We start from the raw sequence: 13943 nt of genomic DNA on the forward strand, positions 1-13943 counted from the left end.
TGTCCTTGCCCATGGTCCTTCTTCCTTATTTTAGGGATCCATTTCCACCTCTGTGTGTTTGCATGCCTGCAGTCCCCGTTGGTTCCCCTGCCATATGCCTCATCTTGGTTTATTATCTTTAGTCTTCACTCCCAGCCTGTCCTCCTCCCCAGCCTGCAGGCCTTGCCCACCCTCCCCAGAACTATTCAAGGGGAGAAGGTGAAAGGGAAAGATTATTTTAGCCTACACTTTATCAGGTCACCCTGCCCAGGTTTCTTTTCGTGCATCCCCACACCTTGAAATCTTCCCCCTCCTTCCTGTTGTGTTCTCAGCCTTTTCCTTCCTGCCTCCTCTGGTGAATGCTCTTAGACTCTGGCAACAAAACACGTGGGCATAAAAAATGTCACATTCCACCTTCTGCACGTGTAGATAAAGTAAAAAAAATAATCTGAAGCTCAGTTACATCTAGCAATTACCAAACAAAAAACTGCACTAGTGTTTTCAGGGAAGGGGCCAGCGGAGGACCTTTGGCAGAAGGCCATGCTGCAACACGGGGGAGCTCCCATGGAGAGCAGGCCCCTCCAGAGCTCAGCACAGCCGCTGCGTCTCCGTGGGAAAAGGGGTGAAGCCACAGTACTCGACCAGTCTGGGAGCAGTCGTCAGGTGTCAGAAAGTCAGGGATGGTGCTGACAAAGGCTAGAGGTTATTGGGGCTTTGAGTCTGCCCTAGTGTGTGCTGGGAGACGGGCCTGCTGGGCTCTCTCTGCCCTGCAGCGCCTCATTCTCCGCACCATGGTGGAGGAGTTGAGTTGGCCCTTCCCCCCTGATTTCGGACTGTTGCCTTGGGAAATTGCTTCAGCTATTTCCTGGAATATGAATTTGTTTATTTTCAAAGGAGAACAAACGTAAAACTCATACGGTAGCTTTGGGTAGGGCGTTTCTTGGCAGAGGGAGTGATTTGGATCATGAATTATTGCTTCTTTTAAGAATTTAAGTATTTCTGAAGATTGCATGGAGCACAAAAGCAGCTGGTAGCACATAAAAAGTACAACTGCATGAAAATAATGGCCCTGAATACCATGGCTTTTGCTGTCATCCAGATCTCGTGAAATGTTTGCAAAGAGAATGCAAAGTACTCCTATTTTGTTCTGGGATTTTTTCTCACCGACTTTTCTTTCACTCGCAGCTCATATACCTGATTAATCGTGCAACTTTTGCTCTATTCTAATATTAAACAGTAAATTAATCAACGTCGTAAACTATGGACCATAGTGACGTGGCTAATACAGAGTGCATGACATCTTTTCACTGAGGTTTGAAACACTTAAGTGGGGGATTCTTATGGAAGTGGTTTGTTTAACTTATGACTCAGTCCTACAAAATTTGGGAATATGTGCTCAGTTTTCTGTGGCATGAGCCATCCCAAAAGCAAGTCAACTCTAGCTGAATATTCAGACAGACTCATTGTGCGTGGGTAAGGCATCCACCTCCCAAAAGTAAAATCACATCTTTAAAAAGCCTTTCCTTTTAAATGGAAAGAAACGTTTGCAGTATTTCTCTTAGTACTTAAATAAATCATCATCATCATCATCAAATACTTACTTTATAAAAGACACTAAAAACACTGTGCCTAAAATATTGGGAAAAGTTTATTTTTCAAAGCCACAGGCACAGTTCGTGGTCCTATAGGAAATGCTAAGGCTATGCAGTCACCACCTGAAAGCAAATCAAATCTCCCAAGTTGTTTTCTTTTTGTGCCTTTATTGCTTTTATCTCAAGAACAAAATGTACAATTAAGGAACTTGAAAACTGATATCCCGCCCCTTCGAACAATGGGGAAACGCAAAAGCAGGTTTGAGCCCGCGTTGATCGACATCCCAGTTCTGTGGCCGGTTGCAGGGGGACGGGAATTCCTTCGCCCCGCCGAGAGCGCAGAGCCGGGCCGTGCCGGGCTCCGCCGTCTCGCAGCACCGCGGGCTCGGGGCGGCGCCGGAGCCGGTCCCGGCCTGCTCCGCTGCCCGCGTTCAAACGCCCCCCGCGCTCCCATAGGCTGCGCCGGGCCGGCCGCGCTCGGCCCCCGCCGCCCCGACCATGGCGCGGGGGAGCCCGGCGGCGGCCAAGCCCCGCGGGCGGCCCCGCACCGCGCCGTGCCCGGCGGAGCCCGCGGTGCCGCGATGGACCGCTCCGCCGGCGCCGCTCCGCCGCCGTCCGGGGGTCCGGGTCCGGCGGCGGGACGGGGGGAGGTGGCGGTGGGGCGCGCGGTCCCCCCGCGGCGGGATGGGCCGTGCCGGCGGTCGGACATGTCGGTGGCTGCGCGGGGGGAGCGGCACGCGGCGGGCGGGCGGCGCGGCCGCTGAAGGGACGGGCCCGGGGGCAGCGCAGCCGCTCCCGCGTTCCGGCGGCGGGACCCGGCCCCGGCGCGCCAGGCACCGCGGGAGAGACACCGCACTTTTATCAAACTTGAGCCTCCGCTCCCCTTCCTCTTTCTTCCTCTCTCCCTCCTCCCCCGTCCCCGCCCCTTCCCCGCCGCCCTCCTCTTCCTCCTCCCCCCCCGCGCCCTGGGATGTTTATTCGGGCGGCTGCGTGAGGCGCGGGTGGCGGCGCCGAGTTTCTCTCCCCCGGCCTGAGAAGTTGCAGGCGCGCACACGCTCGCCCGGCTCCGGGGGAGAGAAGGAGACAAAATGTCTGCCAGGGCTGCGGCGGCTCCCTCGAAGGTAAGGCTCGGCCCCGGCGCTCCCCGCCCGCTCCGATCCCCGCGGTACACTCGGCGCGGTTTGCCTATTGCCCCGCCGAGCCTGCGGCTCATCGCCGAGGGCGGGGGCGGCGGGGGCAGCGGACCGAGGAGGTGAGCGAGGCGGGCCAGAGCCTCCCGGCCGCTTTCCCCGCTGAGCCTCCCTCCCGCGGCCCCCCCGGCCCTGCCGCCCACCTGTTGGATGTGCGGGCGCGGGGCCCCGGGCTGGGCGGCTCCTGGAACCCCCACGCTCCCGCCGGTGCGCCGGCTGTGCCCTTTTGTTCCAGGCTGGAGCCGGGTAGTAATTAGGAAAGGTTCAGCCGGGAGAGTCCAGTACTGCAGGATTTTTCTGTGGCCGCTGAATCAGTCGGGGATGATTGTTGCTGACATACAATAAACAGCTTTGGGGCGGCAGTAATCTGTCAGAAACTTGTGCCGGTCCTCCACCTGATCCGTAGGTGTTGGCGGTGCAGGTGCACGGTGCGGAGTGTGTACTCTGACCTCCCCCGGCACAGCGCGGTGAGTAATGCCGAGCGGCCCCGAGGGGAAGAGGTGGAGTTAGGAACGCTCAACAGGTTATTTCTGCTTCGTGTAAAATTAAAGGTTTACTTTGAAACTAGTTTGAATTTGAATTTCGAACTGATTTTTAGCTTGTGGTGCCTGAGTAGTTGCTGTGGCTTCAGCGCGACAAGTTCCCGTCGTGTTGCCGGAGCTCGCCTTAGTGGTGTTTGCTTTCGAGTGAAACTGTGTGGTTTCGGTCTGATGTCACTAGCCGGTATGCACTTACTCAGAAGTGATTTTCTCCAGGCTGGAGCAAAATGGACACCTTACCGCATTGCTACTGAAAAACTGAAGTACTTGAGGTACTAAGTAACAAACAAACTCACTGTAGTTGTAAGATATTGTTACCTGGCCATTTTATCAATCCCAAAGTCTTACTTTCGAAGTGTATTCAAGGCAACCTCAGCTCCCAGAGTGGCATTGAAAAACTTAAAAGCCAGTATTGACCTACTGAGTTTCATGCATCTTCTGAGTATGCTTCCAGAGATACTTTATTGCGTTTAAACATATATGTGCACGCATTTCAACAATAAATATATATGATGGGAGGGCTAACTTATTTTGGGTAATATTTCACACTGGTGGTATTGCCTAGCTACAGAGACAAATAAAACATACTTTTTAACCCTATTCAGATACATTTATATTAACAATAAATAGAAGTTGAAGATATATGTTGTCTTGAATAGTGTTGTATTAGAGTTCTGCTATGCAAGGGATTGTGTGAAATTGCATCACCTTAAATTTTGCAGATTTTCTTTTGTATAAAATCAGAGTGTAAAGTTCTCATTTCCAGTTCAAACTTCTCTCTTAAAATACAGGTCTTTTGTGAGACAAATACTGCCTTCCACACATGCCTGCACTGTCTTTTCTATTTTTAAATACTGAAAGAGCGTCTATTTTGATTGTAGACTGGTATACAAACTGGTGTAAATTCGAAGTTGTATCTTACCATAGCAGTTATTTAAAACTCTTCCTGCTCATGGTCATATCACGTTGGCCCTTTGCCTACATCTATACAATATCAGCCAAACTAATTATACTGCAAGGTATGTTAATTTAAGAATGTTGCAAAATATAGTCTCACTTATGTTTAACTCTTCACTGGTGTGCTTTCAGATTTATAGAAGTCATGTATTTGAAATAGCGTTCTCAGGAAAAAAGTTAATTTTGTAAGTCCTGTAACTTTGCCAGTGTAAATTCTTACTGTATAGCTGTGATACCTTTTTACCAAAATTATTTCTTGCCTTTTTGATCTTGATCACAGAAATGACTTTAGAGGCTAGAATCTGATGCATACAGTTGATACAAATTTTCTTGTCAAAACAGAAATGCTTTCAGTAGATGGACAGTGTTATTTGTACTTCAGCCATTAGGGCCTGGGCCACTGCCCATTAAAAGTTGTAGATGGGAGGATTAAAAATATTTTTTTAAATACTACAGTATTGGAGGACTTCTGCGTTCAAGTTTCAGATCTTGTTTCCTTCAGTCACCCCTTTGGGCATGGTATCTGGTTTCTCATTTTTGAGGTTGTAATGCCTTAAAAAAAAATTGATAAGAATTATTCAGCTAATTTGTATATGAGGGAATCTTGGCTGCTATGATTGATTGTATTATTATGCCCTATTGTCAACAGTCTTTAACAAACAGTCTTTCACTGCCCTTCAGTTTTGATTACTTAGCTTTTTCTGTGCTATGCTGTAGAAGAGTGTGGTTTTATTAAGGTGTTACATGCTTGTTGTAGCTGTTGGTAGTATACAATAGAAAATTATGAGAGAAATAAAGTCTTGCTTGCAGTCTAATCTGGTTGTGGCTGTTACTGCAAAATGTAAGGGGCCTAATCTCCTTTGATGTCTTTTTGAACAATGCTGATGGATGCTCTGGGAATGACTGTGTCAGGGTCTTAATAATGGGATGTGAAGCTTTCTACCTTTAAGCTGGGTTTCAGATATAGTCCACATTTGAAAAAAAACCAAAAAACCCAAACAAACCAAAACAAAAAGCTTGTAAATAGTAAATGTGGGGCCAGGACTTACTGAATTCTTAAGCCTTTTTGAATGGAAACCTGAATTCGGGAGACTTCCTTTTAGTTTTAAATACATTCATGAAGAATATTTCCCAGTCTTTCACCTCAGTCCTGTAATTAATTGAATTTTGGTTATTCTAACTTGTTTTCTAGCTCCAGGCATGTATCTGTTAACTAGGCCTTGAATAAGAAGTTGAGAACATGATCATATTAATGGCTCAAGACATGCCGATTGCAAGGACTCTTTGGTTTCCTGTTTTAAGAGGGAATGATCTATGGTCATAAATGTGGGTTAGTACTCTACCCAAAATCTTAGTTGGAGACAGGAATGTATTTGGGTTTTGTAGAGGATATATATGGAGGCTTTTTAAGTGTTCTTTAATATAGTCTGTGAGATACCTAAGTTTGGAACAGTATTTTGGTTTTCCCGTGTAAGTCTGTACATGAACATTGTAAAATTAGATCAGCTTTCCAGTTGTTGGTGAGATTCTTCAACTGGAACAACAAAGAAATAAATATATGGGAAATGTAAATGAGAAAGTAACTGAGAATTTGGTTTAACCTAAGAATCTACCTCCTACTTGGAAAAAAGATCCTTTAAAATTACTGCATTGAATTTTGGTAGTGTTTCCATAAGTATTTTCACCTTCGTAAATACTAATTTTAATATTCTGTGGGTTTTTTTCAAAGAAGAAGTTATCTCTATGACTTGTATTTTGGGTTTGGATTTTCTTAAATTCATTGTAATGACTGTCAGAAGCATCAGCTACCAGGTGATACTTTAGGTACATTTTTAAGTATGAGTTTTGTTGCAGTGTAAGAAGAGCCACGATCTCCACACTCTGTAGGTCATTATGAAGTGTATTCTGGAGTTTGCTTCTGGTTCAATGTGCAGCATAAAGATTACTGTAATGTAAACAGAGCTTGAAATCTGACTACCTGTCAACTGGTTCCACCTTTATAGAGTGGAAAGTCAGTAAGACCTTATCAGTGACCAGCTAGATAATCTTTGTGTCAAGGAAAACATCTAGAAACAGGTTACTGTACATAGGTGTTTAACATGCACATTGCACTATACTTGCATTCTATGAGAAGAGATACCATGCAGAAAAAAGCTCAAAACATGGTATCTTAAATTAGTGCTTGAAGTCAGGAGTGGTCACTAAGCTTGAATATATATGTCTGTGTTGAACACTGCAATGTACCATTGTTGTCAAAACCTGGGTACTCATGAAAATACTTGTTACTAAGTCCTCAGCATAAGGTACTGAGTTGGGAACAGAACTGTAACTAGTGAACTACTCAAGCTCTGAATTGTGCTAAATATTTTGGTTTTATTACTTGAAATGCTATGCAAAAGTATTGTCTATCTCAGGTCACAGCACTCATCCAAAGGCTTTGTATCAAAGTTGTTGAAGTTCTGACCAAGGCCCTGAGTGTTTTCCCCATTTGGTAGAGGCCCTGTCAATAACTGCAGTGTGAAATAAGATCCTCTCTTCTGTTTTGTTCTCCTGTCCTCTACAGAGGAAAGGCCATGTCTTGTCTACACCAGAGTGGTGGGGGAAAATCTGATTACAGTCACATTGTGGGAACAGTAAAGCCATATGCCTGTCCATGTCAAAATGAATAGTCCCGATGTTTGGTTTGGAACACTGTGTAAAATTCTGAGTGTCTGTTTGAGTTAAGGGATAGTATTTGAAGCAAACAGTTGCTGTTAAGTTTTTGTTATGGGTTAAGAAAGACATTGGTCATTTATATCCCCCAAATTTGTCCTTATTATTATGGTATAACTATAACAAAAATTAATATCAAACTATGTTCAGTGTTTTCTCAGGCAAATATATTGCTAATGACTTCTTCACTGAATATACTGATTAAGCAAACAGCCGTAGGGAAGTCTTAAAATGAATTCCATGATTCTTTGCAGTGTATTTATGCTGAGTCCAAAAAGTCCTGAAATGAAAACATTGTCTTGTCTTATAATTATGCTATTTTAGGGACTGATTATTCAAATGTGTACTCTACACTCATAAATAGCAGGGATGCTCTTGTTTCAAGGGGCTGTGACAGTGAAGGATCTGAGAAAATGGAGGGTCACATTCAGCTGAATGTTGTACGGTCCAGTGTGGGTCCCTTGGGTACTGCAGAGTAAAAGGCACTGCTGAGGCCACAAGTGCGGTGACTTGTCCAGGGACAGTGGTGTCTGCTTGGTTATCCATGAGATTTTTTTTTTTTTTTTGCTGTGTTATATCCTTAAATAACTCCTTAAGCCTCAAGCCCTGTGGACTCCTTGAGTTATTGTAGATGGGCTACTGCAGGGTTGGAAAAATGCTCCAGTATGTGCAGGACTGGGTGCTTGGCTTATATTTACTATTCCTAACTCTGTAAGATCTTAGTAGCTCTTTAGAGTTCTTTCCTGCACATCTGCATCAGGATTTATTTGGACACTTGGAAAAATAACTTTATTGTTGGTGCTAAAAATTTAAGTATTGGCTGTATGTTAAAATAGTATTTATTTTCTCAAGAGCATTTGGTAATCTTTAATAGGATTCTTGTTTCCTAATCCATTATAAACAGATGTTCTTCCCTTTTGTGGTGGGGGAGGGCAACCTAAATTCAGTAACATGATCACCGTAGGGAGCGTTGCATTGGAGAACTTCACATCCTTGGGAGAAGTGGACAAAGATATTGTGACCCTTTTTGGCCTTCATAACTCATCATAGGGTGTTTGGTTAATTTTCCATAGCAGAGGAGGCAGGCAATAGCAGAACTTGGCTCAGATCGTCTTTTTGTCTCTCTACCCCCACATATGCAAAGTACTGATGCTGAAAATAGAAATTGAGCAAAAGCAGTTTCTTTGATTTGTAGCTCTCAAGGCTTTTCCCAGTAAGTACTGTGCTGAAGAGCAGTCTTCTGTCTTCCTCACCACTGTCTTTTACATTTGAGTTCTTCTTAGGAACTTATTTATAAAATATTTCCCCCACTCCTCCTAAACAAGCAATAATTATTTTTCAACTCATGATCCTCTGGGATTGTATAAGCAGTTCCTTGCCTAGTTTGTATTGGGTCCAGTAACAGTGGCTTCCCCTCTGCCCCACTGGGTCAGCAATTGCTTTAACAGATGGCCCCCTTTTATGTATCCAGCTTAAAATTTTTCTTGTAAATATTAAATGGACCTGTTCCAGCTATTTACACTCTGGACTGGTGACTTTCCTAGGATGTACCCAGATGGGAGGTAGGATGAGCAAGATACATAGAGACTTGTTAATACATATGAGAACATATGGTCAGGCTTTTGGACGTTGCTCCTGAAGAAGAGCTCCTTTCCTACAGACCTTGTTGGCTACTTTCTTTAGACCACACCTACTACAAGTGGCACTCCTGCTGCAACATTAGTGACTTAGTTATATTAATCATGAAGTTCAATAACACAAAACTTACTAAGTGACTTGTGGCTGAAGAGATACTGCTCTATTTTTCTAAGTAGAGTTAATTAAAAGGTGGTAAAAACCTTAAATTATTACTAGAAGCAGTAGCATAATGAAACAGGACAGATTGTGAAATTTGAACAATGATGTCAGTTTTTCTATTACTTAAATTACAGCAGTGGTGACGTGAGTTTGCAAAAGGACTGACCTGGCACACAGTGCTATAAAACAGTGTGTAAAAACATATTTAAAAGTCTTAAAAAAATAAAATGAGAAAACCTAAAAAACCAAAGGGGAGATTATGAACATAGCTTCTTTCAGCTTTGTTGAAAATATAATAGGCATAAATTATGTAATGGGAAGATTCTTTGGTTTTAGTAGAAAGTAACAATTAGAATAACTGTAACTGTAAAACTCCAGAAATAACTTTGAGGTGCTACTTGACAATGTGGTATCAAGTAATTAGTCAGTTTTAAGTCGTATGGGATTAGGATAGTACCTGGGGTTAACTATGCCAAGTACCGGTTATCTGAACAAATTCCAAGACTCATAAGAAATATGTAATTCATGTTCATTTTAGATGACTGGCTTCCCCAGAAGGAAATCTGGGAAAAGGCCAGATCGTGTTAACCCTCTCAGCACAGGATGCTTGTTTAAAAATTTTTTAATCTCACTTGACCCAGCATTGTTCCTACATGTTATTTGGAAAAAATGCTCCTTTGCCCAAGGTTGCCTCCACATGAATGAGGTTTCCAGCACAGTGTTAGGTGAAAAAGGTACAGGATTTCTCTATAAACCTGGACTCCCTGAAATAGTTTTTCCAGTAGGTGTTAAGATCTTGAAGCCAAGCTTGAAGGCATGGCTTTCTGACAAAAGAACTTGTGTTTCCTTCAGAATTGAAATTAAGTTGTGGAAAGTGATTGGCCGTTGCATACAGTATAAACCTCTCTGTTAATAACCCAGCTATGCAGGAGTGGAAATTCCTGGAGGGTAATCTCATCTGAGAGTACTAAATGGACTTGCATTTTGATTGGGTTTTGCACTCTATGGATAATGTAGACTGGACTAATGCTCCGAAAACAGGGAGCCTTCAACTGAGGAATACAAGAAAGGTATACAGGTTTATAAAAAACACGTTCATGGCTTGAACCAAGAACGTTTCAACTGAACGAGATACACTGCTGTAGAAGTACTCTGTAGTATGTTGGCTTATTTTTTCCAATCCTCCTCATCTATTTTATTGTAGTTTGTTTGTTGTTGATAGTTGGATGGTAAATCCACCCTAGAACTGCCCAGGAAACTGCTGAGTTTCAGTTAGGGGATCTATTGGTTAAATAGTTTGAATACCTTGTCAGTATGCAACTCTGAATATTTAACCTATTATATTTGTCTTAGAGCTGCTGACTGCTGTGTTTTACATTACTTTAGGTGTAGTAGTACCAGTTAGATTGAAATACACCCATTTGTACTTTGTCTGATTTTATAGCTGCCTATCCTGCATGTTAAGAGGGGTTTTGGGGATGGAGGTTGAAACATTAGGTGTTTGTTTGATTTTTGGTTTTGAAGAACTGTCTTAGCCTCTGTGCTAAGTTGGAGATGATTCGTTTGAAATAAACCAATGCCAGTGTAAAAGGTTTTCTCACATGTTGTGTTTATCTGCAATCAGTAAATGTCTCTTTGTCTTGGGAAGATGTGTAAGCAATAGTAAGAAGCCAGTGGTTGAGAGTTGCTGAGATCATTGCTTCTTTAGAATGACCAGTGTTGTTGGTTTGTTTTTTTTTTTATTCCAGCATTATGAGGGTACCTCTTAAGTGTATCATTGCTAATGCTAGGAATATCTTTTTGGCTGTAAAGTTAGTTTGGTTTACAATAATACGAGATTTGTGTCCTGCAGTTCAAGCTGTGCTACAGGCAGGAGATTTTAAACTTGAATGTGATGTTTCTGCAGCATGCCTTTTGCTAGCCTGAACTTCTGACTGCATTTACTATCTCCATTTAAAAAAAATAAACAACCATGCCTTTAAGTAGTTGCTGGTAATAAAAATACTTTTACCGAAAGCAAGCAATCAGAGAAATACTGCATAGGCTTTTTTCCTTCTTCTCTATGAGTCAAATAAAATTAAAAATTTTTACCATATTCTTTGCATTTGTCCTTTGTTTTACTCCGCCCTGTGTGAATGATGAATGCTTGAGTTCGCTAGAATTAGATTTGTTAGTGGTACAGTGGCAGGGGAAGCAGACAGTGATCTGCTGAGCAGCGGAAGTGCTGCAGAGGATAGGGTGAAGTAAGCTGTGGTGAGCTGCTAGTGCAGGTGCCTGTTCCCTGAGCCTTGGGATCGGGTTGGAGTGTATGTGCTGTGGTGCGGGACAGCACAGAAGCACATGAATCAAACAGTGGGTTGAAATGGTTTGGCTCTTCCTGATTAAAAATGCCATATTTAGTTGTCAACAGCTTAATCTCGTGAGGTAGATTGACTCAGGGTTCCAATTTTTCTTTTCTATTTGTAGAAAAAGTTGTTAATAAAGTTGATGACCAACCTTGCTTTGCTGTAAATTGCTTAGAATGTTTATAGCTGGCAGTAATAATTTTTCTTTTCTCTGATAGAAAGTACCATTTTTCAAATGGAACGAAACAGTTAGTATGAAATTGCATTTTACTTGCTCTACCTTTTAACTTCCAGAACAGGAGCTTTTAATTTACTCAGTAGTAATTGCAGTCTTGCTGTATTTAAAAATCAGTTTTATATAAAACAACTTTGAACATTTTGACACACTCGTTAAAGAAATAAACTCTCAGAGATATTTATACTTGATAAACTACTATAGACAGTGTTACAAAACTTAGTAAGTAGCTTTTCCTCTATCAGAAGGGCAGACTTTTTCATGTTTTAATGTTCCTTTTTTTTTTTTTTTTTTAATTTGAATTTTTACATTAGCCTATATTTCCTGGATATGCTTTCAGTGTAGAGTTTAGTATGTAGCTGACCAAAACATAATACCTAAAATCTGTCTTTACTGTCCTAGCCCTTCAAGCAATGTAATTATGTTGCTTCCAAGCGATAAGCCAAGGCAATTTACAGATTACTGGAATGCTTGAAAACACTGACCTTTCAGGTCACTCAGAGCACTCCTATTATGCAGAGATTGCTGTGGCACTGTTGTAATGTGCTGGCCTGTCACATGCTGACTAACTTGCAGAAAGCTTTGATGCAGCTGTTTTAAAAATGCTTTTGCTGACTGATAGGCACTTAGGCTACTGCCTGTGAACAAAGCTAGCTCTCATTCCATGCTTTTAGCCCCCATTTTCTTTGACAACACTTCTTCCCTGCTGACTACACACACAGTTCTTATCTGGGCCCAATTGTTGACTTGTCTCCATTTAAATTGTATTTGTGTTAATTTTCACTTCAAAAATATTAGTGTGTGTGAGGTTTGGTTTGTGTGGTTTATTCAGAGCTGCTGCAAACAAGCAGCCTTTAAGAGTTCATGTGGTGGCTTTAAAGAGTGGGTGGATTAGGGAGAGGAAAGTGTGTGTAAGTGGGCAGAGGAGGGGGGGATTAAAAAGAACAATGGTTCTTTATTGATGATAACTGATACAGTGGGAAGTAGTTTACTGCCATATAGCATATATTGTATAGATGTTTGAGCTCATGGCTTTTCTTGAATTGGCGTGAAGAACTTGAAGAATTTGACAAGCGAATGTTTCTTTTTGGTGTCTCGTGCTTAATGGGCATCATACCTGGTAACTGCGGGTACCACCTTCTACAGGACTAGATCATGAATAAAGATTAGACTGACTTCATTTTTTTTTACTGTCTTTATTTAGTTTTATTAATAGTTGTTAGATCAGGTAGTACCTGAGTTGCAGGGATCATGGGAAGAGGAAAAATAAGTCCAAAAGTATAAAATCTGTAACTCCAGTAGTCTGAAGAGACTGTTACAAAGATAAACTGTTTTTTTCTTTCTGAATACGCAGAGAATCCATATCCTCACTGAAAATAAGGTGCTGGATGTTTGGGGGAAGTGGACATGTAATCTAAGTAAGCCTCTAAGTAAGAAGCATAATAGCCCATTACCTATGGAGGGCAAGTTTAGCAATTCACACTTTAGACTTTGTTTCCAGGGAGCGTGTTTATGTTTAATATATTCTACTGGTTGCCTGTACTTCAGATTCTAAACCTGGTTGAGTTCAGTGGTTTTTTTGGTTCAAAACCTAAGCATCTCTGTTCTATCCTGCTGAGAGGTGAAAATCAGAGTAGTAGTATCTAAATGATATTGTATATATGTGTCATGTGTAATATTTTATATAATTCTAAAACTGAGCTGCTGTTGTGCAGCATGGCATCATTGTCTCCTTGTTTAGGGGAAGTGTGACTACACTTGTTTACTGCAATTCCCATAACTGCAAAATATGCACAATTTGTGCCTAAAATCTCTTGAACAAATAGTGTATGTTCAGGAATAAGCAACCAGTGTACTTAAAATTGCTTTTACTATTTGATTATATTATATATAGTGACAGTGCACTAAAACATGAATTTCCAGTTGTAAAAGAGTGCAGTATATTTTCCCCTCTATAACAATGCAGTGAAGACAATAGAATGAGTAATGATTTTACAGCAGGAACCTAACTAACAGTGTAATTACATAGTGAGTATTTTCTTACTGTTTTGAGTGTAAAGTCTGCACTCCTTGTAGTGATTGTTAGGACAAAAAAATTTGGTTTTCATATATATTCAAATGATCTTTTTTGTTGTACCTTAACTTCCGTAGAAGAAAAAATTTTCCACAGCTCAGTTCAACATGTGTTAATCTGAATCAACTGAAATGGCACAGTGAGGCAAGAAGGATGCATTACTTTCATGTCTTGATAATATTACAGTGTCTTTTAGAGGATTAGGTTTCAGAAGAAATTACTTCTGAAGGTGAACCTACAAAAATCAGTGGAGAAGATGCGACTGAATCAATACATTGATACAAGAAGTACAAATTTAGATATCGTCACTGCACTTGAATTTCTCTTGCAATTCATTAGAAGATACATGACTATGAAGGTACTGTTATCAATCAAGTTTTGAAAGCATTCTGACAGTTTTCTTTTGCTGTTCAGTTCTGGCTTTACTGATAAAACTGTACTACAGCTGTCTTTGCTGGAACTACTCTTTCATGTCTCATTGTTCTGACCAGCTTTTTCACTGTTTTTATCCTCGCCTATTTAG

General features: G+C 41.7%; 1 protein-coding gene across 7 annotated transcripts in view; it reads left to right on the plus strand.

Moving 5' to 3' along the window:
* TJP1 (tight junction protein 1) overlaps positions 1–13943 on the plus strand; it is a 162606-nt gene that overhangs the window by 91123 nt on the left and 57540 nt on the right. The window contains exon 1 of one of the 7 annotated variants that reach the window (XM_051770466.1): positions 2242–2692. The exons of the other annotated variants lie outside the window; for them this stretch is intronic. Within the exon in view, the coding sequence (XP_051626426.1) occupies positions 2660–2692 (33 nt within the window). The 5' untranslated portion in view covers positions 2242–2659. Of the gene's footprint in view, positions 1–2241; positions 2693–13943 lie in introns of those variants that run through there. 7 annotated transcript variants of the gene reach the window in all.

The sequence above is a fragment of the Manacus candei genome, unplaced genomic scaffold, assembly GCF_025592945.1.
Source record: "Manacus candei isolate 608988 ecotype Guabito, Panama unplaced genomic scaffold, ASM2559294v1 h1tg000119l, whole genome shotgun sequence".
Classification (NCBI taxonomy): Eukaryota; Metazoa; Chordata; class Aves; order Passeriformes; family Pipridae; genus Manacus; species Manacus candei.